Source organism: Staurois parvus, unplaced genomic scaffold (assembly GCF_062004578.1).
Source record: "Staurois parvus isolate SC_StPar_1 unplaced genomic scaffold, SC_StPar_1.0 ptg001879l, whole genome shotgun sequence".
In the NCBI taxonomy this organism is placed as follows: Eukaryota; Metazoa; Chordata; class Amphibia; order Anura; family Ranidae; genus Staurois; species Staurois parvus.
The window spans coordinates 556,352-582,963 of record NW_028319675.1 but is presented as its reverse complement, the minus strand read 5'-3'; the positions used below and the strand labels follow the sequence as shown (position 1 = coordinate 582,963).

The window sequence follows — 26,612 nt, the reverse complement described above, 5'->3', positions numbered from 1 at the left end:
CCACAGAATTGTTACTCGCACAGACACAGAATTGTTACTCGCACAGACACAGAACTGTTACTGAGGGCCACAGAACTGTTACTTAGGGCCACAGAATTGTTACTCGCACAGACACAGAATTGTTACTCAGGGCCACAGAACTGTTACTTAGGGACAAAGAAACGCTAGTTAGGGCCACAGAATTCATACTCAGGGACAGACAGAATTGTTACGGAGTGCCAGAGAATTGTTACTCAGGGCCACAGAAACTTTACTTAGGGCCACAGAATTTTTACTCAGGGACAGACAGAATTGTTACGGAGTGCCAGAGAATTGTTACTCAGGGACAGACAGAATTGTTACGGAGTGCCAGAGAATTGTTACTCAGGGCCACAGAAACTTTACTTAGGGCCACAGAATTTTTACTCAGGGACAGACAGAATTGTTACTGAGTGCCAGAGAATTGTTACTCAGGGACAGACAGAATTGTTACGGAGTGCCAGAGAATTGTTACTCAGGGCCACAGAAACTTTACTTAGGGCCACAGAATTTTTACTCAGGGACAGACAGAATTGTTACTGAGTGCCAGAGAATTGTTACTCAGGGACAGACAGAATTGTTACTGAGTGCCAGAGAATTGTTACTCAGGGACAGACAGAATTGTTACGGAGTGCCAGAGAATTGTTACTCAGGGACAGACAGAATTGTTACTGAGTGCCAGAGAATTGTTACTTAGGGCCACAGAAACTTTAATTAGGGCCACAGAATTTTTACTCAGGGACAGACAGAATTGTTACTGAGTGCCAGAGAATTGTTACTCAGGGCCCCAGAAACTTTACTTAGGGCAACAGAATTTTTACTCAGGGACAGACAGAATTGTTACTGAGTGCCAGAGAATTGTTACTCAGGGACAGACAGAATTGTTACTGAGTGCCAGAGAATTGTTACTCAGGGACAGACAGAATTGTTACTGAGTGCCAGAGAATTGTTACTTAGGGCCACAGAAACTTTACTTAGGGCCACAGAATTTTTACTCAGGGACAGACAGAATTGTTACTGAGTGCCAGAGAATTGTTACTCAGGGACAGACAGAATTGTTACTGAGTGCCAGAGAATTGTTACTCAGGGCCCCAGAAACTTTACTTAGGGCCACAGAATTTTTACTCAGGGACAGACAGAATTGTTACTGAGTGCCAGAGAATTGTTACTCAGGGACAGACAGAATTGTTACTGAGTGCCAGAGAATTGTTACTTAGGGCCACAGAAACTTTACTTAGGGCCACAGAATTGTTACTCGCACAGACACAGAATTGTTACTCGCACAGACACAGAATTGTTACTGAAGGCCACAGAACTGTTACTTAGGGCCACAGAATTGTTACTCGCACAGACACAGAATTGTTACTCGCACAGACACAGAACTGTTACTGAGGGCCACAGAACTGTTACTTAGGGCCACAGAATTGTTACTCGCACAGACACAGAATTGTTACTCAGGGCCACAGAACTGTTACTTAGGGACAAAGAAACGCTAGTTAGGGCCACAGAATTCATACTCAGGGACAGACAGAATTGTTACGGAGTGCCAGAGAATTGTTACTCAGGGCCACAGAAACTTTACTTAGGGCCACAGAATTTTTACTCAGGGACAGACAGAATTGTTACGGAGTGCCAGAGAATTGTTACTCAGGGACAGACAGAATTGTTACGGAGTGCCAGAGAATTGTTACTCAGGGCCACAGAAACTTTACTTAGGGCCACAGAATTTTTACTCAGGGACAGACAGAATTGTTACTGAGTGCCAGAGAATTGTTACTCAGGGACAGACAGAATTGTTACTGAGTGCCAGTGAATTGTTACTCAGGGACAGACAGAATTGTTACGGAGTGCCAGAGAATTGTTACTCAGGGACAGACAGAATTGTTACTGAGTGCCAGAGAATTGTTACTTAGGGCCACAGAAACTTTAATTAGGGCCACAGAATTTTTACTCAGGGACAGACAGAATTGTTACTGAGTGCCAGAGAATTGTTACTCAGGGACAGACAGAATTGTTACGGAGTGCCAGAGAATTGTTACTCAGGGCCACAGAAACTTTACTTAGGGCCACAGAATTTTTACTCAGGGACAGACAGAATTGTTACTGAGTGCCAGAGAATTGTTACTCAGGGACAGACAGAATTGTTACTGAGTGCCAGAGAATTGTTACTCAGGGACAGACAGAATTGTTACTGAGTGCCAGAGAATTGTTACTCAGGGACACATAATCGTTGAATTAAAGAGTATGTCAGACAACATGCAGAGGAGTGGCAGAGGAGGCAATTTTTTAGGAGCGAGCAGACGTGGCAGCAGAGGAAGGGGTCGAGGCAGCACTATTCGCAGCCAGAGGCCAGTGCTCCCGGTGTCATCCAGCGGTCGTGTCTCCACCGAGAACCCTGCCGTCATTGATTGGTTGGCTCGGTCGTCTTCCTCTTCCCAGGTCACCTCTGACACCTACAGCCAACGGTCGGTGGGTACGTCAGACACAACCGTTAGTTGGCATGGCCCGGGACCAAGCCCACTGAAATCACATGTCCTCTACCTGCCCCTGTCCTTTGCTGTTCCCTCACCAAGCGAAGTATCGCATGCTGTGGGCTCAGCCCCACTGTACAGTGAGGAAGAGCTAACAGAGGGCGGTCAGGAACGGGGGGAGACATCGGCCTTTTCAGCAGCCAGGCGAAGAAGTACTGGCGAGGAGAGTGACATAGGGTGCTGGCAGATTACGGACCTCCCATAGCTGCTGCCAGGCCCCTAATCTGCCATGGGCCCCTATATACCGCCTCCTCATGCTGCTGCCAGGTGCAGAGTCTCTCATGGGTCCCTGTACGGCCTCCCATTGCTGCTGTCTCCATCGCCACACTCTGCCATGTGCCACTTTCAGGTCTCCTCACACTGCTGGTGTGTTGAATTTTTTGACATAGGGTGCTGGCAGATTACGGGCCTCCCATAGCTGCTGCCAGGCCCCTAATCTGCCATAGGCCCCTATATACCGCCTCCTCATGCTGCTGCCATGTCCAGAGTCTCTCATGGGTCCCTGTACGGCCTCCCATTGCTGCTGTCTCCATCGCCACACTCTGCCATGTGCCACTTTCAGGTCTCCTCACACTGCTGGTGTGTAGAATTTTTTGACATAGGGTGCTGGCAGATTACGGGCCTCCTATAGCTGCTGCCAGGCCCCTAATCTGCCATAGGCCCCTATATACCGCCTCCTCATGCTGCTGCCAGGTGCAGAGTCTCTCATGGGTCCCTGTACGGCCTCCCATTGCTGCTGTCTCCATCGCCACACTCTGCCATGTGCCACTTTCAGGTCTCCTCACACTGCTGGTGTGTTGAATTTTTTGACATAGGGTGCTGCCAGTTTACGGGCCCCCTATAGCTGCTGCCAGGCCCCTAATCTGCCATGGGTCCCTATATACCGCCTCCTCATGCTGCTGCCAGTTCCAGAGTCTCTCATGGGTCCCTGTACGGCCTCCCATTGCTGCTGTCTCCATCGCCACACTCTGCCATGTGCCACATTCAGGTCTCTTCACACTGCTGGTGTGTTGAATTTTTTGACATAGGGTGCTGGCAGATTACGGGCCTCCTATAGCTGCTGCCAGGCCCCTAATCTGCCATGGGCCCCTATATACCGCCTCCTCATGCTGCTGCCAGTTCCAGAGTCTCTCATGGGTCCCTGTACGGCCTCCCATTGCTGCTGTCTCCATCGCCACACTCTGCCATGTGCCACTTTCAGGTCTCCTCACACACTGCTGGTGTGTAGAATTTTTTGACATAGGGTGCTGGCAGATTACGGGCCTCCTATAGCTGCTGCCAGGCCCCTAATCTGCCATAGGCCCCTATATACCGCCTCCTCATGCTGCTGCCAGGTGCAGAGTCTCTTATGGGTCCCTGTACGGCCTCCCATTGCTGCTGTCTCCATCGCCACACTCTGCCATGTGCCACTTTCAGGTCTCCTCACACTGCTGGTGTGTTGAATTTTTTGACATAGGGTGCTGGCAGATTACGGGCCTCCCATAGCTGCTGCCAGGCCCCTAATCTGCCATAGGCCCCTATATACCACCTCCTCATGCTGCTGCCAGGTCCAGAGTCTCTCATGGGTCCCTGTACGGCCTCCCATTGCTGCTGTCTCCATCGCCACACTCTGCCATGTGCCACTTTCAGGTCTCCTCACACACTGCTGGTGTGTTGAATTTTTTGACATAGGGTGCTGCCAGTTTACGGGCCCCCTATAGCTGCTGCCAGGCCCCTAATCTGCCATGGGTCCCTATATACCGCCTCCTCATGCTGCTGCCAGTTCCAGAGTCTCTCATGGGTCCCTGTACGGCCTCCCATTGCTGCTGTCTCCATCGCCACACTCTGCCATGTGCCACTTTCAGGTCTCCTCACACACTGCTGGTGTGTAGAATTTTTTGACATAGGGTGCTGGCAGATTACGGGCCTCCTATAGCTGCTGTCAGGCCCCTAATCTGCCATGGGCCCCTATATACCGCCTCCTCATGCTGCTGCCAGTTCCAGAGTCTCTCATGGGTCCCTGTACGGCCTCCCATTGCATCTGTCTCCATCGCCACACTCTGCCATGTGCCACTTTCAGGTCTCCTCACACTGCTGGTGTGTTGAATTTTTTGACATAGGGTGCTGGCAGATTACGGGCCTCCCATAGCTGCTGCCAGGCCCCTAATCTGCCATAGGCCCCTATATACCGCCTCCTCATGCTGCTGCCAGGTGCAGAGTCTCTCATGGGTCCCTGTACGGCCTCCCATTGCTGCTGTCTCCATCGCCACACTCTGCCATGTGCCACTTTCAGGTCTCCTCACACTGCTGGTGTGTTGAATTTTTTGACATAGGGTGCTGGCAGATTACGGGCCTCCTATAGCTTCTGCCAGGCCCCTAATCTGCCATAGGCCCCTATATACCGCCTCCTCATGCTGCTGCTAGGTCCAGAGTCTCTCATGGGTCCCTGTACGGCCTCCCATTGCTGCTGTCTCCATCGCCACACTCTGCCATGTGCCACTTTCAGGTCTCCTCACACTGCTGGTGTGTTACATTTTTTGTCATAGGGTGCTGGCAGATTACGGGCCTCCCATAGCTGCTGCCAGGCCCCTAATCTGCCATGGGCCCCTATACCGCCTCCTCATGCTGCTGCCAAGTCCAGAGTGTGTCATGGGTCCCTGTACGGCCTCCCATTGCTGCTGTCTCCATAGCCACACTCTGCCATGTGCCACTTTCAGGTCTCCTCACACTGCTGGTGTGTTCAATTTTTTGACATAGGGTGCTGGCAGATTACGGGCCTCCCATTGCTGCTGCCAGGCACGTAATCTGCCATGGGCCCCCGTACCGACTCCTCATGCTGTGACGTTGCAACAAGGTGGAATTCAACCCTACATATGTTAGACCGCCTTTACGAACAGCGAAAGGCCATCACAGATTTCCTGATGTTAAAAGCGGATAAAGGTACTCCCTGTGTAACTTAGATGTCAGCCATTGGCAGCTCATGCGTGACACCTGCCGCTTGCTCAGGCCCTTTGAGGAGGCCACGCTATTCGTGAGTCGGCAGGACTATGGGATGAACGACGTCATTCCTCTGTTGCACGTCCTGGAACAAATGCTGTTAACAATGGCTGGTCAGGGTGCGGTAGACGTGGCGCACAGATCTCAACGCCACATGACCCCTGTGGGGGCAGGACAGGAAGAAGAGGAGGAGGTAGAGGAGGACATTGGTGCTCAGGAATTATTGAGTGAAATGGGTGGTTTTTCCACTCAGCGGACAGGAGTGGAGGAGCAGGAGCATCTGGTAGAGGAGGAGGAGGAGGAGACAGAGGACCCAGACGCACCGTGGCAGTATGCTGTGGAGATGGAGGCAGGGAGTCCCTCGCATTCCTTGGCACAAATGGCCCATAGCATGCTCGGTTGCTTGCGTAGCGACAGCCGAATAATAACCATCAGACAGAGGGATGACTTTTGGCTGTCCACCTTGTTGGACCCTCGCTACCGGTCCAAAATGGTGGCCTTTTTCACACCTGCTGAGAGGGAGGCCAAAATTACGTACTATAAAAACCACCTATGTAGTCAGTTGGTCTCTGCCTTTGTGCGCCAACGTCCATCCTCAGACACTGTGGGCCCTGTGCGCTCGCGTTCCGCTGGCATGGCAGCAGGGGAGGGGTGGGGTGGTAGGAGCAGTGGCAGCTCCACCAGCAGCGGCTGCCTCAGTCTGCAGTCGATGATGAGTAGCTTTCTTCACCAGCGCAGTGAGGAAACTACTAACCAGCCGCAGCAGCAGCAGCAGCATCAGGTGGACCTGGAGCAGGAGCTCAAACAACAGGCTTGGGCCTACTTGGACAGCACCCTGCCAACCGAGGTAGACAATCCCCTTGACTACTGGGCAACGAAACTTGACCTTTGGCCCCAAATAGCTGAATTTGCCCTTGAAAGGCTGTCATGCCCGGCCAGTAGCGTGGCATCGGAGCGCGTGTTTAGTGCGGCAGGAGGTATTGCAACTCCGCGGAGGACACGACTGTCCACCCAAAGTGTGGAGAGACTCACGTTTGTGAAAATGAATCAGGCGTGGATTAGTCTGGATTTCAAACCACCAGTTCCTGACACAACTGACTAAATCCGCCATGAATCATGCCCCAAACATGTGCCACTTTCAGGTCTCCTCACACACTGCTTGTGTTTTCAATTTTTTGACATAGGGTGCTGGCAGATTACGGGCCTCCCATAGCTGCTGCCAGGCCCCTAATCTGCCATGGGCCCCTATATACCGCCTCCTCATGCTGCTGCCAGGTCCAGAGTCTCTCATGCCATGTGCCACTTTCAGGTCTCCTCACACACTGCTGGTGTGTTCAATTTTTTGTCATAGGGTGCTGCCAGATTACGGGCCTCCTATAGCTGCTACCAGGCCCCTAATCTGCCATGGGCCCCTATACCGCCTCCTCATGCTGCTGCCAGGTCCACAGTCTCTCATGGGTCCCTGTACGGCCTCCCATTGCTGCTGTCTCCATCGCCACACTCTGCCATGTGCCACTTTCAGGTCTCCTCACACACTGCTGGTGTGTTCCATTTTTTGTCATAGGGTGCTGGCAGATTACGGGCCTCCCATTGCTGCTGCCAGGCCTGTAATCTGCCATGGGCCCCCGTACCGCCTGGTCACGCTGCTGCTGGGTCCACAGTGTGACATGGGTCCCTGTACCGCCTCCCATTGCTCCCACTCTGCCATGTGCCACTTTCAGGTCTCCTCACACTCCTGCTGGTTTCCATTTTGTCATAGGTTGCTGGCAGATTACAGGTCTCCCATAGGTGCTGCCAGGCCCCAAATCTGCCATGGGCCCCCGTACCGCCTCGTCACGCTGCTGCTGGGTCTACAGTGTGACATGGGTCCTTGTACCGCCTCCCATTGCTCCCACTCTGCCATGTGCCACTTTCAGGTCTCCTCACACTCCTGCTGGTTTCCATTTTGTCATAGGTTGCTGTATGGCCTCCCATTGCTGCTGCCTCCACCGCCACACTGTGGCTCCAAACACTGGTTTTGGCCCCGTGACTGGCCAAATGAGTGAAGTGTGCGGTGATTCTAAGATCGACGGCACTCATCTGCATGTCATACTGAGTGACAGTATTATTTCTCTTCCCCAGCAGACTCCAAGGGCATTTAAATTAAAGGTACAGTGTTCTGCACTAATATTAAGTCTCTCTGAAGCCTAGAAACACCCTTTTTTAAGTTAAATTCACAGCGAATTTATTCGACTCGAATCGAATATTGTCCACGAATTCGCAGAATCAGTCGAATCGAATTTTTCATTTCTTCGCTCATCTCTAGTCACCATCTCAAAATTCTACATTCTTCCCTTTTTATGAATGCATTACGATGGATGCAAAATGTTGCTAATCAAACACTAGGTATGGCATTTGGACCTTCTGGTGGAAGCCATGACAGCTCCCGTTACTGGGACTTTTTGATAATCTGATACCAACCGGTGGTAGATGATGTCTTTGGAGGACTTTCTGGATGAACACCCCAAATTGTTTCCTTTCATGAACTTTAACATTTGAAATAGTTGCATTTATTGGGCTGTATCTTCCATCCTCACCTTGTACCTGGATGGAGACCAGTTTGCTCATCTTCATAACGCCGTTGGTTGGCGTTCGCACTTCACAGGCATAATCGCCAGAATCCTCCAGGCTTACCGAGCGGATCGTGAAAGTATTAGAGGAGCTGAGCCCTTGAACGTGCCATCCGTTCCCGTAGAAAGCAAACTGCAATTCTGTAGCCGCTCTGAGAGGGTGAAGAACAGTGACACAAGTCAGGGTCATGTTGGAACCCACCTGGATGGGGTTTGGGTATATTTTAAGTTCTGGTGGGGAAAATAACTCTGGAAGAGAAAAAAAAAAGAAAAACAATTTGTTAGTTTGGCACAACAGAAAGGTTAGAAACCTCAGGGGCAAATTTCAATCCTCACATAGCCTGAAGGTTCTACACCTATATCTTGTAAGGTGGCCAAATTGGCCAAATGTTTGGTCCTTCCACACGCGTTCTCAGCCTGAAGGTCTGAGGTGGTAGGGCGTCCTACACCTATATCTCGAAAGGTGGTTCCAGCTGCGTAGAACAGTGACCTCATGTTGTCTTTGTCTTCAGAGAGGTCAGCTATGCCCCCAAATCCAGTTGCTCTACTATGTAAATATTGGCCAAATGTTGGGTCCTTCCACACACGTTCTCAGCCTGAAGGTCTGAGGTGGTAGGGCGTCCTACAGCTATATCTTGAAAGGTGGTTCCAGGTGCGTAGAACAGTGACCTCGTGTTGTCTTTGTCTTCAGAGAGGTCAGGTATCCCCCCAAATCCAGTTGCTCTACCGTGTAAATATTGACCCAACCGTTTGGTCCTTCCACACGTGTTCCTCCTTATTGGTCGTTAAATGAAATAAGTGGCTTCATTGACCAATAAGAAGGCACATTTGCAGAACCCGAAGGTGCCTCGAATGTCCAGCCAAGACGCACCTGGTTTTATGTATGCTATAGACATGGGGACAACCTAAGAAGAACTAGAATAGTGTAGTGTATTGCTGGTAAAATCATTGTGTAGGACTCATGGTAACTGTGTGAGTCTGGATTGAGGTCGAATTACTGCAAGTCAGCTGGATGACTTAACAGGTTGTGGCTCTATCGCCTCCTCCTGACTCTGGAGGACCATAGAATCTTCCAGAAGTCGGTAAGCAAGAAGCGGTGGAGACCTAATCTGCATGTTTATGGGGGTCTGGCCAATCCCAGGTTTGGAGACCCTGGTAGAGTGGTGGGCTGGCCCAAAAATATGGGAGAGTCAGGTTCCCCCATATCCTATGGGTATAATAGGAAATTGCGTTTGCCGAAAACCGGAAGTGCGTCACCGAGCTCCACCCGGAAATGACGTCAATGAGCCAAAATCCGCACGTTCCTAACCCCAGAAACCACTAAACAGCTCATCCACTCCCTCATCATATCACGACTCGACTACTGCAACTCCCTCCTCACTGGCCTGCCTCGCCGCTGGCTATCCCCGCTTCAGTCCATCCTGAATACGGCTGCCAGACTCCTTCACCTTTCCAACCGCTCCATCTCTGCCTCCCCCCTCTGCCAATCCCTCCACTGGCTTCCGATTGCGCAATGGATCAAATTCAAAATCCTAAAACTGACGTACAAAGCCATCCACCATACTGCCCCGAACTACATCACCGACCTAATATCCAAGTACCGCCCAACACGCACACTCCGCTCCTCACAAGACCTCCTTCTCTCTAGTTCCCTGGTCTCCTCCTCCCATGCCCGCCTCCAGGACTTCTCCAGGGTGTCACCCATCCTCTGGAACTCCCTGCCCCAACCCATCAGATTATCACCTACTCTCCTCTCCTTTAGGTGCACCCTGAAAACCCACCTCTTCAGGGAAGCCTACCCCACCCCCTGCTAACTTGCCGACCTCCTCCACTCTTCCTACCACTCCATCCCCCACAGCTATCTCCTCCTGTGCCACCATCCCCTCCCTCCTAGATTGTAAGCTCCAAGGAGCAGGGCCCTCGAACCCCTCATGTTTTGCATTGTATTGGTATTGTTCTGTCACATGTTCTGTCCCCCTTTGTAATGTACAGCGCTGAGCGAACTATTGGCGCTTTATAAATACTGTATAATAATAATAATGAGCTCCACGCGTTACACCACTGTCACGTGGCCTCTTCAGGAAGCTTCTGAAGAAACCACGTGACAGTGGTGTAACGTGTGGAGCTCATTGACGTCGTTTCCGGGTGGAGCGCGGTGACGCACTTCCGGTGACGCACTTCCGGTTTTCGGCAAAGGCGATTTCCTATTATACCCATAGGATATGGGGGAACCGCTTGTGTACTTCTAAGAACATGTGAGTTTTCCATCTGTTTTTCTTTATAATAAAACTACATATTGCGCTATGGAGATCTCTCTTTGTGCTCAGATCTTCCATGGTCCATGGACATATGGCTGAGGCATCGTATATGTTGAGATTTTGAATCGTGGGGCAAGTTATATCCTGGTGTCGTTTTTGGAACATCATTTAAATAAATGATTTGTGACCTCTAGGGGTCGAATGTTGGAGGTGAGGAGGCACTCTGGATATTTAGGATTGATTCACTGGAGTGACACTTTGGTCTGAGCACTACAGTGGGGATCGAAAGTTTGGGCACCCCAGCTAAAAATTTGTATTAATGTGCATAAAGAAGCCAAGGAAAGATGGAAAAATCTCCAAAAGGCATCAAATTACAGATTAGACATTCTTATAATATGTCAACAAAAGTTAGATTTTATTTCCATCATTTTCACTTTCAAAATAACAGAAAACAAAAAAAAATGGCGTCTGCAAAAGTTTGGGCACCCTGCAGAATTTATAGCATGCACTGCCCCCTTTGCCAAGCTGAGACCTGCCAGTGTCATGGATTGTTCTCAATCATCGTCTGGGAAGACCAGGTGATGTCAATCTCAAAGGTTTTAAATGCCCCGACTCATCTGACCTTGCCCCAACAATCAGCACCATGGGTTCTTCTAAGCAGTTGTCTAGAAAACTGAAACTGAAAATAGTTGACGCTCACAAAGCTGGAGAAGGCTATAAGAAGATAGCAAAGCGTTTTCAGATGTCAATATCCTCTGTTCGGAATGTAATTAAGAAATGGCAGTCATCAGGAACAGTGGAAGTTAAAGCAACATCTGGAAGACCAAGAAAAATATCAGACAGAACAGCCCGCAGGATTGTGAGAAAAACAATTCAAAACCCACGTTTGACTGCACGATCCCTCCAGAAAGATCTGGCAGACACTGGAGTTGTGGTCACTATTCCACTATAAAGAGATACTTGTACAAATATGGTCTTCATGGAAGAGTCATCAGAAGAAAACCTCTTCTACGTCCTCACCACAAAAATCAGCGTTTGAACTTTGCAAATGAACATATAGACAAGCCTGATGCATTTTGGAAACAAGTTCTGTAGACCGATGAGGTTAAAATTGAACATTTTGGCCGGAATGAGCAAAGGTACGTTTGGAGAAGAAGGGGCACAGAATTTAATGAAAAGAACCTCTGTCCAACTGTTAAGCATGGGGTTGGATCAATCATGCTTTGGGGTTGTGTTGCAGCCAGTGGCACAGGGAACATCTCACGAGTAGAAGGAAAAATGGATTCAATAAAATTTCAGCAAATTTTGGATGGTAACTTGATGCCATCTGTGAAAAAGCTGAAGTTAAAGAGAGGATGGCTTCTACAAATGGATAATGATCCTAAACACACCTCGAAATCCACGGGGGATTACATCAAGAGGCGTAAACTGAAGGTTTTGCCATGGCCTTCACAATCTCCTGACCTCAACATAATTGAAAATCTATGGATAGACCTTAAAAGAGCAGTGCGTGACAGACAGCCCAGAAATCTCAAAGAACTGGAAGACTTTTGTAAGGAAGAATGGGCAAAGATACCTCAAACAAGAACTGAAAGACTCTTGGTTGGCTACAAAAAGCGTTTACAAGCTGTGATACTTGCCAAAGGGGGCAGTACAAGATATTAACTCTGCAGGGTGCCCAAACTTTCGATCCCCACTGTATTTGAATGAAGAAGCACTTATATATATATATATTTTCACAGAAGAGTGATAGCATGATTTTTGCATATGATTATACTATATGTATATTGATTGTTATTTAAACACTTGGCACTTTTATGATTATTCATTGTGATTTTTTATTTTTTTATATTTATTAAGACGCTATTTATGTACCTAAGCACTTGGTCACTTTCTATTTTGTTGTGTGTGCAGATGTATAACCAGTTTTAGCCACTTGGGGGCAGACTGGTCTTAGATGAATTTTTATATAATTTTAACACATATATTATTTAAGTACTAGTCACTTTTACATTTGTGTATAATATTTAGATTTTTATTATAGCACTATTATAGCAGAGCGCTTCATGCAATATTTGATATTTATTTTGTGTGTCCCATGGTATAGGGCAGCAATGGGCAAACTACGGCCCGGCGGACCTTTTAATCCGGCCTGCGGAGCTAGGCTCCTCTCACAGTCCGCCCTGAAGACCGGTGTAGCATGAAAATCTGTCTCCTATGAGGATCTGTCCCCCTCGAAGTATCTGCGCATGTGCCGGAGATCGCCGATCGGCTGCTAATGCCTGAAACTGGCACATGCGCAGATACGTCGAGGGGGACAGATCCTCATAGGAGACAGATTTTCATGCTACACCGGAACGGCGCGGGAACACGGCGAGAGGAACGCGCGGAGCAAAGGTAAGTGAATTGACACAGGGGGGACTTGGGGACTTAATAGGGGGGATGAATTACTATATGGGGGATGAATTACTATGGGGGATGAATTACTATATGGGGGATGAATTACTATGGGGGATGAATTACTATGGGGGATGAATTACTATATGGGGGATGAATTACTATATGGGGGATGAATTACTATAGGGGGGATGAATTACTATGGGGGATGAATTACTATATGGGGGATGAATTACTATGGGGGATTAATTACTATATGGGGGATGAATTACTATGGGGGATGAATTACTATATGGGGGATGAATTACTATATGGGGGGATGAATTACTATATGGGGGATGAATTACTATATGGGGGATGAATTACTATGGGGGATTAATTACTATGGGGGGATGAATTACTATTGGGGGATGAATTACTGTGGGGGATGAATTACTATGGGGGATGAATTACTATATGGGGATGAATTACTATGCTTACTATGGGGGAATATTACTATACTTACTATGGATGACACATACACATCATTCATCTACTCTTGGTCCGTCCCCCGGGTCCAATATATGAACCCATTGCGGCCCTCAAGTCAAAAAGTTTGCCCACCCCTGGTATAGGGTGTAGATGATAGCAGCTAGCTATATTTAAGGAGTCCGTGGATCGCAGGTGGATATTTGTATTTATTCCATTAATCACGATGCCCGCCGAAAAAAAAAGAAGACAGAGGTTTTGGTTGGCCTGCAAACCTCAATTATCTGTCCGTATGTGAGAAAGTGGAGTGAGGACTTTGCCAAGGAAAGAAAAGTTTGTAACTGAAGGTCTGAAGGACACCACTTAGGAGGTTTTTGGACCTGGCTGCAATTCCTACACTGTTAGAAAACCAATGGCCTAAATTGTTTGGAGGACTGGGCACCAGCTTGGCCAATCGAAATCAAGAAGCAACAGAAGTTGAAGCTACCTCTAGGATTGAGGTTGAGAGTATTTGTGGGTATGAGCTACATTCAACCAGGGCATGCTGCATCAATGATGTCACAAGGAGGCGGAACCACACGCGTGATGTCACTGGATGGCCCTGCCCCTTACATATTTAAGAACTGTCAAGCCAACGGAGCAGGCTAGACGGCTGGGAGTCAGCGTCGGGAGCGGAGCAAGCACTTCCCATGACTGGAGTAGGTCAGTTGTGGTCATCTTAGAAGACAGAGGTTGTGGTTGACATGTAAACCTCAATTATCTGTCCGTATGTGAGGACTTCGTCAAGGAAAGAAAAGTTTGTAACTGAAGGTCTGAAGGACACCACTGAGGAGGTTTTTGAACCTGGCTGCAATTCCTACACTGTTAGAAAACCAATGGCCTAAATTGTTGGGAGGACTGGGCACCAGCTTGGCCAATCGAAATCAAGAAGCAACAGAAGATGAAGCTACCTCTAGGGTTGAGTTCAAGAGTATTTGTGGGTATGGGCTACATTCAACCGGGGCATGCTGCGTCAATGAGGTCACAAGGAGGTGGGGTCACACGTTTGTAACTGAAGGTCTGAAGGACACCACTTAGGAGGTTTTTGGACCTGGCTGCAATTCCTACACTGTTAGAAAACCAATGGCCTAAATTGTTTGGAGGACTGGGCACCAGCTTGGCCAATCGAAATTAAGAAGCAACAGAAGATGAAGCTACCTCTAGGGTTGAGGTCAATTTTTGGGTATGGGCTACATTCAACTGGGACATGCTGCGTCAATGATGTCACAAGGAGGTGGGGCCACATGCGTGATGCCACTGGGTGGCCCCGACCGTTACATATTTAAGAACTGTCAAGCCAGCGGAGAAGGCAGACAAGTCAACGGAGCAAGAACTTCCCATGACCGGAGTAGATCAGTTGTGGTCATCTCGGAAGACAGAGGTTTTGGTTGGCCTGCAAACCTCAATTATCTGTCCATATGTGAGAAAGTGGAGTGAGGACTTCGCCAAGGAAAGAAAAGTTTGTAACTGAAGGTCTGAAGGACACCACTTAGGAGGTTTTTGGACCTGGCTGAAATTCCTACACTGTTAGAAAACCAAATGGCCTAAATTGTTGGGAGGACTGGGCACCAGTTTGGCCAATCGAAATCAAGAAGCAACAAAAGATGAAGCTACCTCTAGGGTTGAGTTGAAGAGTATTTGTGGGTATGGACTACCTTCTGACACACATGTAAGAGGGAGCATCAAAAAAGTAGACCGTTAATCAGGTTGAGGCAACATTACCTGTAATCTCGATGTTTTCCTCATCATCACTGGTCTTCTGAACGTCTTTTAAGTAGGCCTCCTTGGAGCATCGATACTTTCCAGACATGCTATGGTCAACTTTCCCAATAAATAATGAAGTCTCCGTGCTTTTGCCTTTTAGGTATTTAGAGTTCTTGGAGAAGGACACCGTGGCTTTGGTGGTGTTCACGTCAAGACGGCTGTCGCACTTGAGGTTCAGGATATCGCCTTCGAACACGTAACGAGGCACTCGCAAAATGGCAAGATCTGGGGAGGACATGTAGGCAAAGCTGTGAAAGACCGTACCTGAAGATGTCATCCGTGGTCACGACCTACGTCCTGGACTGAGAGGCTGGATCAAAGATGACGCAGTCATGTAGATCCCGGTGCTGATGCAGTTCTTGGCTGCGTTCGTAAATGTATGTCACAAACCGGCCCCTTGCTGCAGCCTCTGTCCTTGTGGCTTGCCACAGCCATTTAGTCACTGTGCTACCCAGCCATTTAGCCACTGTGCTACCCAACCATTCAGCCCTGTCCTACCCAACCATTTATCCCCTGTGCTACCCAACCATTTAGTCACTGTGCTACCCAACCATTTAGCCACTGTGCTACCCAACCATTTAGCCCCTGTGCTACCCAACCATTTAGTCACTGTGCTACCCAACCATTTAGCCACTGTGCTACCCAACCATTTAGTCACTGTGCTACCCAGCCCTTTAGCCACTGTGCTACCCAACCATTTAACCACTGTGCTAAACCATTTAGCCTAGCCACTGTGCTACCCAACCATTTAGTCACTGTGCTACCCTACCATTTAGCCACTGTGCTACCCAACCATTTAGCCACTGTGCTACCCAACCATTTAGCCACTGTGCTACCCAACTATTTAGCCACTGTGCTACCCAACCATTTAGTCACTGTGCTACCCAACCATTTAGTCACAGTGCTACCCAACCATTTAGCCACTGTGCTACCCAACCATTTAGTCACTGTGCTACCCAACTATTTAGCCATTGTGCTACCCAACCATTTAGCCACTGTGCTACCCAACCATTTAGTCACTGTGCTACCCAACCATTTAGCCCCTGTGCTACCCAACCATTTAGCCACTGTGCTACCCAACCATTTAGCCACTGTGCTACCCAACCATTTAGTCACTGTGCTACCCAACCATTTAGCCACTGTGCTACCCAACCATTTAGTCACTGTGCTACCCAACCATTTAGTCACTGTGCTACCCAACCATTTAGCCACTGTGCTACCCAACCATTTAGCCACTGTGCTACCCAACCATTTAGCCACTGTGCTTCCCAACCATTTAGTCACTGTGCTACCCAACCATTTAGCCCCTGTGCTACCCAACCATTTAGCCACTGTGCTACCCAACCATTTAGCCACTGTGCTACCCAACCATTTAGCCCCTGTGCTACCCAACCATTTAGTCACTGTGCTACCCAACCATTTATCCCCTGAGCTACCCAACCATTTATCCCCTGAGCTACCCAACCATTTAGCCACTGTGCTACCCAACCTTTTAACCACTGTGCTACCCAACCATTTAGCCACTGTGCTACCCAAACATTTAGCCACTGTGCTGCCTAAACTAAACTTCATCTTTGAAAAGAATTATAGTAAACTAATTTTTATGATTGCTTCAATCTTGTTTGCGAACAGATTACCAGCCAACACATTTTTATGAATAGTACGTCAGAAGCGATGAACTCACCAGTAATGACATGCTGTCGGGCTGGATCACTTAAAGCGCTGTTGCCGACTTGGCACTGGTAGTTTGCTCGATCATATAACTGAATGGAATCTATGGTAAAGTTCTGCTGGTTTGTATCCAATTTATTGGTATTCCGGTACCAGGTATACGTCTGCTCTCCTTTTCCCCCTAGGCATGCTATAGTCAGGGTCTCATTGTAGAACATTTTTCTCCAATCCGGTATGAAGGCGACGAATGGCTTATCTCCATCTCCTACAACACAGCATGGAGTTCAGACTTACGAATAAGATAATGAAATAAAGACTTTACTTACAGTAGATGTTATTGAGGGACTAGCTAGAAGTGGGTGGTAAAATTTAATGGGAGGGGGGGCAGCATGAATTAGCCTAAAGATCAGCTTTACGATGGCATGAGGGACATTCAAGTCAAACCGGGTTTATATAATAAAAGAACAAATTTCAAGGAGTGGAAACTGCATTTATTTTTCGACATTCCCCCCTGCTACATTTATACACTTATCCAAGCATTTAACTAATGCCTGGAAAGCTCCGACATAGAAAGATTTGTCAGTACGCCTGAACCATCCTCGGACAGCCGGCTTAACTTCACCATCATTGTGTTCACCGTTCCCAGCGAAAGATTTGTCTCTTGTGCAGTTTCAGGACAGGTTTTGCATCAATTATCCAGGATCAGACGTTCCTCGTGTTGAATATTCACAGGAGTGACTGCCGTGGGCTGGGAGCCACCAAGGCCGGGATCGGACGGCCATCTTTGCAATGCTTACACCATTCAAATGTCTTACTGCTCAAATATAGACAATATCGGTCACCATGAATGACGGGTTCAAAATACCCCAATGTCCAATTATAGATATAAATATTGAAGATCCTTCAGAATAAATCCATACACCCTAATAAAGTCTTCTTATAGTCCACCAGTCTTGGTGTTCCATCAATTCTCAATGTTCCTCTAACCAATACGTTCTCTTCAACTCTTAGGACCTGTCCATTTGTTTATTTGTTTTGAGGTCCTAAGAGTTGAAGAGGACATATGGGTTTGAGGAACATTGAGAATTGATGGAACACCAAGACTGCTGGACTATAAGAAGCCTTGATTAGGGTGTAGATATAAATATTTAAAATCCTTCAGAAAAAATCCATACACCCTTATCAAGTCTTCTTATAGTCCACCAGTCTTGGTGTTCCATCAATTCTCAATGTTCCTCAAACCAATACGTTCTCTTCAATTCTTAGGACCTGTCCATTTGTTTATTTGTTTTGAGGTACTAAGAGTTGAAGAGAACGTATTGGTTTGAGGAACATTGAGAAATGATGGAACACCAAGACTAGGGGACTGTAAGAAGACTTTATTAGGGTGTATGTATGGATTTATTCTGAAGGATTTTCAATATTGATATCTACACCCTAATAAAGTCTTCTTATAGTCCACCAGATACAGATCAAATATAGACAATATCGGTCACCATGAATGATGGGTTCAAAATACCCCAATGTCCAACTATAGATATACATATCGAAAATCCTTCAGAAAAAATCCATACACCCTAATCAAGTCTTATAGTCCACCAGTCTTGGTGTTCCATCATTTCTCAATGTTCCTCAAACCAATACGTCCTCTTCAACTCTTAGTACCTCAAAACAAATGAACAAATGGACAGGTCCTAAGAGTTGAAGAGGACGTATTGGTTTGAGGAACATTGAGAATCGATGGAACACCAGGACTGGTGGACTATAAGAAGACTTGATTAGGGTGTATGGATTTATTCTGAAGGATTTTCGATATGTATATCTATAGTTGGACATTGGGGTATTTTGAACCTGTCATGGTGACTGATATTGTCTATATTCAATCTGTAACTTCCAGGTTGCAAGGATTTACCATAGCGGTCCAAGGGATTCCACTGTAGGTCTAAGGGTTTCACTGTAGGTGGGTGTGGTTTTGCCACATATAAACGTCTTACTGCGGCTGAGCGTCTCATCACCATACTGCGTATGAAGTCTTCTGTAGGGTTTTGTTTTACACCTTCGTTCCCAAGAAACATCATCACCACGCGCTGTCCCATGCACGCACTAAGATTGTTGTCTGCCATCTTGATGAACGGTCTCTGGACTGGCCCTCGACACGTGCACCGCCTATCTGTAATAGGACATGCTTGCCACTTACTACTGCGTGTAGTACCACCACGCTAGCATCCATTTTTTATTCCTGTCCCGGTTTGACTTGGGCGCCCCTCGTATCTTTGGCTGTTTGAAGAACAAAGTTTATAGAGTTGGCTTTGGCCTACTAGACGTTTTATGGAATGTGTTCACTTCAAACACCCAGTCTAAAGGGAATCTCTACTGGTTGTCCGAACAACTTGCAAGTGGTAGGGTGCCCTAGATGACCTCAACCCTAGATGACCTCAGGCCTAGATGACCTCAACCCTAGATGACCTCAACCCTAGATGACCTCAGCCCTAGATGACCTCAGCCCTAGAAGACCTCAGCCCAAAATGGCCTCAGGCCTAGATGACCTCAGCCCTAGATGACCTCAACCCTAGATGACCTCAGCCCTAGATGACCTCAGCCCTAGATGACCTCAACCCTAGATGACCTCAGCCCTAGATGACCTCAGCCCTAGATGACCAAAACAGTTTCTTTCCAAAATTTTCAGTAAAATTTCCTTACCTGGATTGTCCGGATCTGCGGCTGGAAGACAGAAAGTAACAGACACAGTGAATATATAAACACATCGATCTCTCACAGCAAATGATACCTCCATATTTGCTTCGGAAGCAATTTTCCAAAATTAACTTTTTATGTGTAATTTTTTTTTTTTTTTATTCCATAAAAGTTTATTTAGAAGCGACAACATGTTACAATTTTCCAAAATTCAATTTTAATATTTGAATGCACAACATACAACTTCCATGCAGTATTATGATCGACCATATGAACATTTTCCCTGTTGGATTCAGAAGGGGTTGGAAGTGCGCCATTGGCACTTCGAAAATGGATTTCCCACATTTTACATATTTTATATATTTTTAACGACCCACCCTTTCCAAAAATTAAACAGGTAAAAGGGTCTTTTTTGGAACCCTATAGAAGTTCACATCTGCTTTACCCTAGATCTGTCCGGAACACCTACGAGAACTTGAACGTTCTCGGAAATCTAATACTTGCAATTCTATCTAAATTTGGTCAAAGAACAGATGTGACCAAGGGTGGACTGACAACTCGTGGGGCCCCTGGGCAATAGGGGATCATGGGGCCCCTGTGTCCTTGCCCACACTCAAACCACACCCAAAAAAGCCTATGAAAGATACCAGGGGCATCTCATGGGGCCCCTTACTGACCCTGGGCTCGAGCACCTGAATGGTCAGTTGTGATAAACAAGTTCAGAGGTGAGTGGGGGGGGGGGAGCGCTAAGACGCATCTACCTTGTGTGCGTTTGGGGATGGACCACCAGCAATGGGGCTTAGTAGAAGGTCCATGTGGAGGTGGTGTCCAAGTCCATCTGTAGTGGGAGGGGCTTGTAGTAGTATGGACTTGTCCGAGGAGGCAGCCGGCTGTAAGAGTTTGTAGATACTCTGAGCTGAGCTGTCACTTCATCGGAAAATATCTATTCCATCTCCATGGGTCCAAGATTCACCACAAAATATGACCGATCCTGGACACAGGGCCTCCACCAACTGTCGGGAACATCACGTCAGCCAATGTAGAGGTCATTCCAGCCATAAGGCTCATGCGTATATGTAGGAACCTCCTAGAAAGGTCCTAGGAGGAGAAGATCAAAATTGGTTCCTCTGCTTAGCAGGAGGACTATTAGGACAACCTAACCAGAGAGGTGCAATTGTTAGTAGTCCTTGGTCGGTGTGTTCAAGGGCTGCTAGTCCTACCTCTGACTTCCTCTGTATTTAGGTAACTTGAGAAGGTTCTGAATGCAGAGCACAGTATGGATCGGCCACCCTAGCCAATCACAGGGAGTGCAGCCCCTGAGGAGAAGGCATTTATTCTTTGGGCATACTGAGACCAAGATCCTTCCTGGAGAGGATTGCACAAGCCTGGGGGGAAAGGCACGCTGCCTCCCTAGGTACCTGCTGCCATGTGGCCTCAGGTGGGTGGCCTGAGGGCCTGAAATAAGAGAAACAGTGACCCTGGTTTTTCGGAACGCTGACTGAGGGTCGGTCATCACTGTAGGGCATCACATAGAAGATTGGAAGGAGGCTACCATCCTGCTGCCATGTGGCCTCAGGTGGGTGGCCTGAGGGCCTGAAGTAAGAGAAACAGTCACCCTGGTTTTTCGGAATGCTGACTGAGGGTCGGTCATCACTGTAGGGCATCACTTAGAAGATTGTAAGGAGGCTACCATCCTGCTGCCATGTGGCCTCAGGTGGGTGGCCTGAGGGCCTGAAATAAGAGAAACAGTGACCCTGGTTTTTCGGAACGCTGACTGAGGGTCGGTCATCACTGAAAGGCATCACTTAGAAGATTGGAAGGAGGCTACCATCCTGCCCTTGGACCCTTGTGATTACAGACACTAAGGGATCCTGTGTGCTTTGCTACCCCTCTGGTGCTTTATAGTCAGCGTGGATCCGTAACAAGGGGATGCCGGCTGGTTTCCTGAAGAGCACTGTCCTTGACATTGGGACTTTACCCAAGGCTGTTACTTAGAAAAGTTCTGTCCTCGACTGCAACTGGTCCTGTTCCTGGAGTACTAAATTCTCCATCCCTATCCAAGTTCTCCAATAATAAAAAAAAAAAAAAAAAAACAACCCCCTAGACCGATTATTGGAAAACGTGTGTGTGTGCACCTGGCTGCCAGGCGAATTTCCATGTGGGTCCCTTCTGCAGTAGTTCAAAATTCTGTTCCTGCGCATACCAAAGTTCTACTTGTCCCTTTCTGAACTAGGAATTACGTGATTTGGCAAGCAAAAAGGAAAAAAACAAAACAAAAAAAAACACAATACTTACTTAAAACTTGCAAAGATAGCGCTGTAAAAAAAAATAAAAAAATGAACAGTTAAAATAAATTAAATCTTATTATCTGAGAGGCTGGTCATACATGAGTCATTAGGAATTCTAAAACTTGCAGTACCAGTGAAAACAAATTCAATGTGATATAAAATATAAATGTATATATATATATTATATGAAATATCGTATGTGAGTACCCATGACACACTTAAAAATTAAGTGATCAACCCATATGGAAGAGAAATATATTTCCAATATATTTAGAAAAAAAAATTATACATGCGACATATATTTACAATATATTGGCCTACACAAATATATTTTAACATGTATAAAAAAAATGTAAATTAAAATATATTTTCCATATATTTTTGAACATCTAAAAAAAATGCATTTAAACTTTAAAAATTTAAGAATGTATTTTGAAAATAAAATATATTTTTCTTCCATGTGGGAAGTTACCCTTTTCCAGCCACTTCTGGACTCTTCACAATAGTCTGCCAACTGGAAAATGTTATGGGGGTCGCAAGTGGGTGGTGGTAGGTTCTTGACATATTTTATGGATAGACTGCAATCTCCTTCCTCAGGAAGCCCTATGAACAGGATGTCTTGGGGTTCAAAATAAAAGATAAATAAAGCATAAGGAAGCCTTCCCACACGGAAGAAAAATATTTTTTAAATATATTTTAAAAATACATTCTTAATAGATTCTTCCCAAATATATTGACATATATTTCAAATACTACAATTTTGGCCGTATTCAATATATTTCAAAGAGTAATTTGGAAGGCATTTACAAGTATATTTAAAAATCTATGTTTAAATGCATTTTTTTTTAGACGTTCCAAAAATATCTGGTAAATATATGTTGAAAAATATATTTTTAAATATAGGCCTTTGGAAAATTTGAGATGAGCTGTAATGTCAATCGTGATCCAGGTCTTCTCATCCGGCATCGTCACCTGACCTCACAAACGGGAAAAGATGCCCACAGACACCCTCCATAATCGTGTCTGAAGCCTTCATGGAAGAATGGAGGCCTTTTTTTTAGGAAGCCAACTCTAATCAGAGTGGCCAATCAGTGATAACATGAAGAGTAGTAAGCAATATGTCACTTCTGAATGATCACAGAGATCACATGGTACAGGGCTATTTAATCACCGCCGGGGTTTTTATTTTTTGCTAAATTAACAAAAAAAGACCGAAATTTAAAAAACAACAACACATTTTTCTTTGTTTCTCTTCTAAAAGTTTGGAAATAAATAATTGTTCTTCATAAATTTAGGCCGAGATGTATTCTGCTACATGTCTTTGGTGAAAATAACCCAAATTAGGATGTATTTTTTAGTTTGTAGGAAAGTTATAGAGTTCACAAACTATGGTATAGATCTGAATATTGATCAATCCTGAAGTACTGACGGCCAATCTAATTTCTTGAGGTCCAAGAATGTCAGAATAGTACAGATATCCCCCAAATGTCAGGACAGTACAGATATCCCCCGAATGTCAGGACGGTACAGATATCCCCCAAATGTCAGGACGGTACAGATATCCCCCAAATGTCAGAACAGTACAGATATCCCCCAAATGTCAGGACAGTACAGATATCCCCCAAATGTCAGGACAGTACAGATATCCCCCAAATGTCAGGCCAGTACAGATATCCCCCAAATGTCAGGACAGGACAGATATCCCCCAAATGTCAGGCCAGTACAGATATCCCCCAAATGTCAGGACAGGACAGATATCCCCCCAAATGCCAGAACAGCACAGATATCCCCCCAAATGTCAGAACAGTGCAGATATCCCCCAAATGTCAGGACAGTACAGATATCCCCAAATGTCAGGGCAGTACAGATATCCCCAAATGTCAGGACGGTACAGATATCCCCCAAATGTCAGGGCAGTACAGATATCCCCCCAAATGTCAGGGCAGTACAGATATCCCCCCAAATGTCAGGACAGTACAGGTATCCCCCAAATGTCAGGACGGTACAGATATCCCCCAAATGTCAGGACGGTACAGATATCCCCCAAATGTCAGGACAGTACAGATATCCCCCCAAATGTCAGGACAGTACAGATATCTCCCAAATGTCAGAACAGTACAGATATCCCCCAAATGTCAGGACAGTACTGATATCCCCCCAAATGACCCCTTTTTGCAAAATAGACAGTCCGACGTACTTCATAAGAGGCATGGCGAGTTTTTTGAAGTTGTAATTTTTTTGTCAAAATTTTTTGGAAAATTAAAAAAAATATTTTCACTATTTTTTTTTACATACTATCACCAGTGCAGTACAGCGTCATCATATAACTGGCATGGCGGTGATCAGGGACACTGACTGGTGACAGTATGGAAAAAAAAATATATAATTTTTTTTTTTTTTATTAGTTTTAATTTTTTATTACATTTTTTTCTCTTTTTTTAAGATTTGTTTTCTTATTGCACTATGACCAAAGTAGTATAATGTTACCATAGTAACATTGTACTACTTTGGGGAAGTGATCAGTATTTTTTTTTTGTTTTTTTTACACAATTTGCTTATAGCAAGCATTTACCTGAATGGCATCGATTCATTCAGGGTTTTTTTTTCTGTGCTTAGCTGTGATTTGGCCACGGCGAATCACATGACACAGCTGGGCTGTGATTGGCCCAGCTTGTGCATGTGATCGCTGTGACCATTCACAGCTAGACACACTTGTATACAATGGATGGCATGAAAGGAAGCATGATTGGTCACAGCAGGTCACATGGTACCGGCAACGGGGACGGTACACAGATCTGTCATCGGCCGTGTCCGAGGTACACAGCCCGTGACAGATCGTCCGGAAAAAAAAAAAAAACATAAATAATAATAAAAAAAATAAAATAAAAATGTAAAAATATATTTTTTTTTTAATTAGAATTTTTGGTTATAATTTTTTTTTCTAAATATATTGGAAATATATTTCTCTTCCATGTGGGCCACATGGGGAAAACCAATGTGGTATTAAAAACTGTATGTAGTGTAGAAGATAGAGATAATCACTGTGGCGGTTGAGTTCATACAATGATTATCTGAAGGATAATGTGACATTTGAGTTCACGATAATTTTAGCACATATTATAGACATCATTACTGGGACCCCGACACAAGAATCTCTGACATCAATTCCTATTAATACCCGTGGCCACCCTTCAAATAAAACATCATAAAACAGTCTTAAAATGCATCTCCAGCACAAACCAACCAACAGATAAAGCAATAATTAAAAAAAAAAAAATTAAAAAAAAAAGTAAAAAATTTTTTTAATTTTTTTAAACCCATAATTTAAAAATTTTGGGTTTAAAAAAAAAATCTGAATATCCCATAATACTAGATTATAAATATTTTTTAACGCAAATAAACACATAAAGAACCAGAAAAAAAAATTGTACTTACAAGCTAAAATCACCAGAAATAAAGGAGACATGTCTCATCTAACAAGCTCAGTACGGAATGAATTATTTTCTGCTTCAGAAAGCAAAAGATAAAAATTGAATTTTGGTTTCCTGTTTTGCAGGAAAAATAATGTTCCTGCATTTTTGAACTGGTACACTTTTGTCATCCAGTTGCAGAAAATTCACACGATTTTATAGAAGTTGCAAAATGCAAATTATTATTATTATGAATGTTGTAACATTAACTGCTTAGTCAAGTAACTTCATATCCGAGATTTGTAATGTATTAAATGTTTATAAAAGGTTTATACACCCTTTTTGTTCTTTTTTTGTTGACATTTATCAATAATAATTGACTGCCCACATGGAAGAAAAATATATTTTAAATATATTTTAAAAATACATTTTTAATATATTCTTCCCAAATATATTGACATGTATTTCAAATACTACAATTTTGCCATATTCAATATATTTCAAAAATATATTTTAATATATTCGTGAATATATCATTTAAAAATAAATTCAGAACACACGCTGCAATATATATCAAAGTGTAATTTGTAATGAATTTACAAATATATTTAAAAATCTATGTTTAAATGCATTTTTTTAGATGTTCAAAAAAATCTGGAAAATGTATTTTGAAAAATATATTTTTAAATATATGCCTTTGGAAAATATATTTTTTAAATATATGCCTTTGGAAAATATATTTTTTAAATATATGCCTCTGGAAAATATATTTTTTAAATATATGCCTTTGAAAAAATATATTTTTAAATATATGCCTTTGGAAAATATATTTTTTAAATATATGCCTTTGGAAAATATATTTTTAAATATATGCCTTTGGAAAATATATTTTTAAATATATGCCTTTGAAAAAATATTTTTTAAATATATGCCTTTGGAAAATATATTTTTAAATACATGCCGTTGGAAAATATATTTTTTAAATATATGCCTCTGGAAAATATATTTTTTAAAGATATGCCTTTGGAAAATATATTTTTAAATATATGCCTTTGAAAAAATATATTTTAAATATATGCCTTTGGAAAATATATTTTAATCTACATTTTTGGAAGACGCGTTAAAATATATTCCTGTAGGCCAATATATTGTAAATAAATGTTGCATGTATCATTTCTTTTTCTAAATATATTGAAAATATATTTCTCTTCCATATAGGATGGCTCTCAGCAGCAGCTGAATCATAATTTTTGTGGTTCATTCCTTCCTCCGGTTACGTGGCATTTTTTTTTTTGCAAATCCTTTTTGCGTTGCCAAACCGCGGTGTGCTGCAAAATAATATTTCATTATCAGAGGTGCTAATATTTACAATTTTGCTTGACTAAGACTTTCAGCTCTCTATTTAGACTTTCCAGTCAATCATCTACGGTACATATAATAATTCATGCCAGGTACTCAAAAAAAAAACAAAATTTAATAAATAATCAGT

General features: G+C 44.7%; 1 protein-coding gene across 1 annotated transcript in view; it reads right to left on the bottom strand.

Moving 5' to 3' along the window:
* LOC149433915 (Fc receptor-like protein 5) overlaps nt 1-25,179 on the bottom strand; it is a 59,182-nt gene extending 34,003 nt beyond the window's left edge. Inside the window, exons 1-6 of the mRNA XM_089664296.1 lie at nt 25,149-25,179; nt 21,721-21,741; nt 19,432-19,452; nt 16,745-16,996; nt 15,019-15,285; nt 8,102-8,383 (exon numbers count right to left, since the gene is read on the bottom strand). Of these exons, the coding sequence (XP_089520422.1) occupies nt 8,102-8,383; nt 15,019-15,285; nt 16,745-16,996; nt 19,432-19,452; nt 21,721-21,741; nt 25,149-25,179 (874 nt within the window). The remainder of the gene's footprint in view (nt 1-8,101; nt 8,384-15,018; nt 15,286-16,744; nt 16,997-19,431; nt 19,453-21,720; nt 21,742-25,148) is intronic.
* Nucleotides 25,180-26,612: the final 1,433 nt, after the last annotated feature.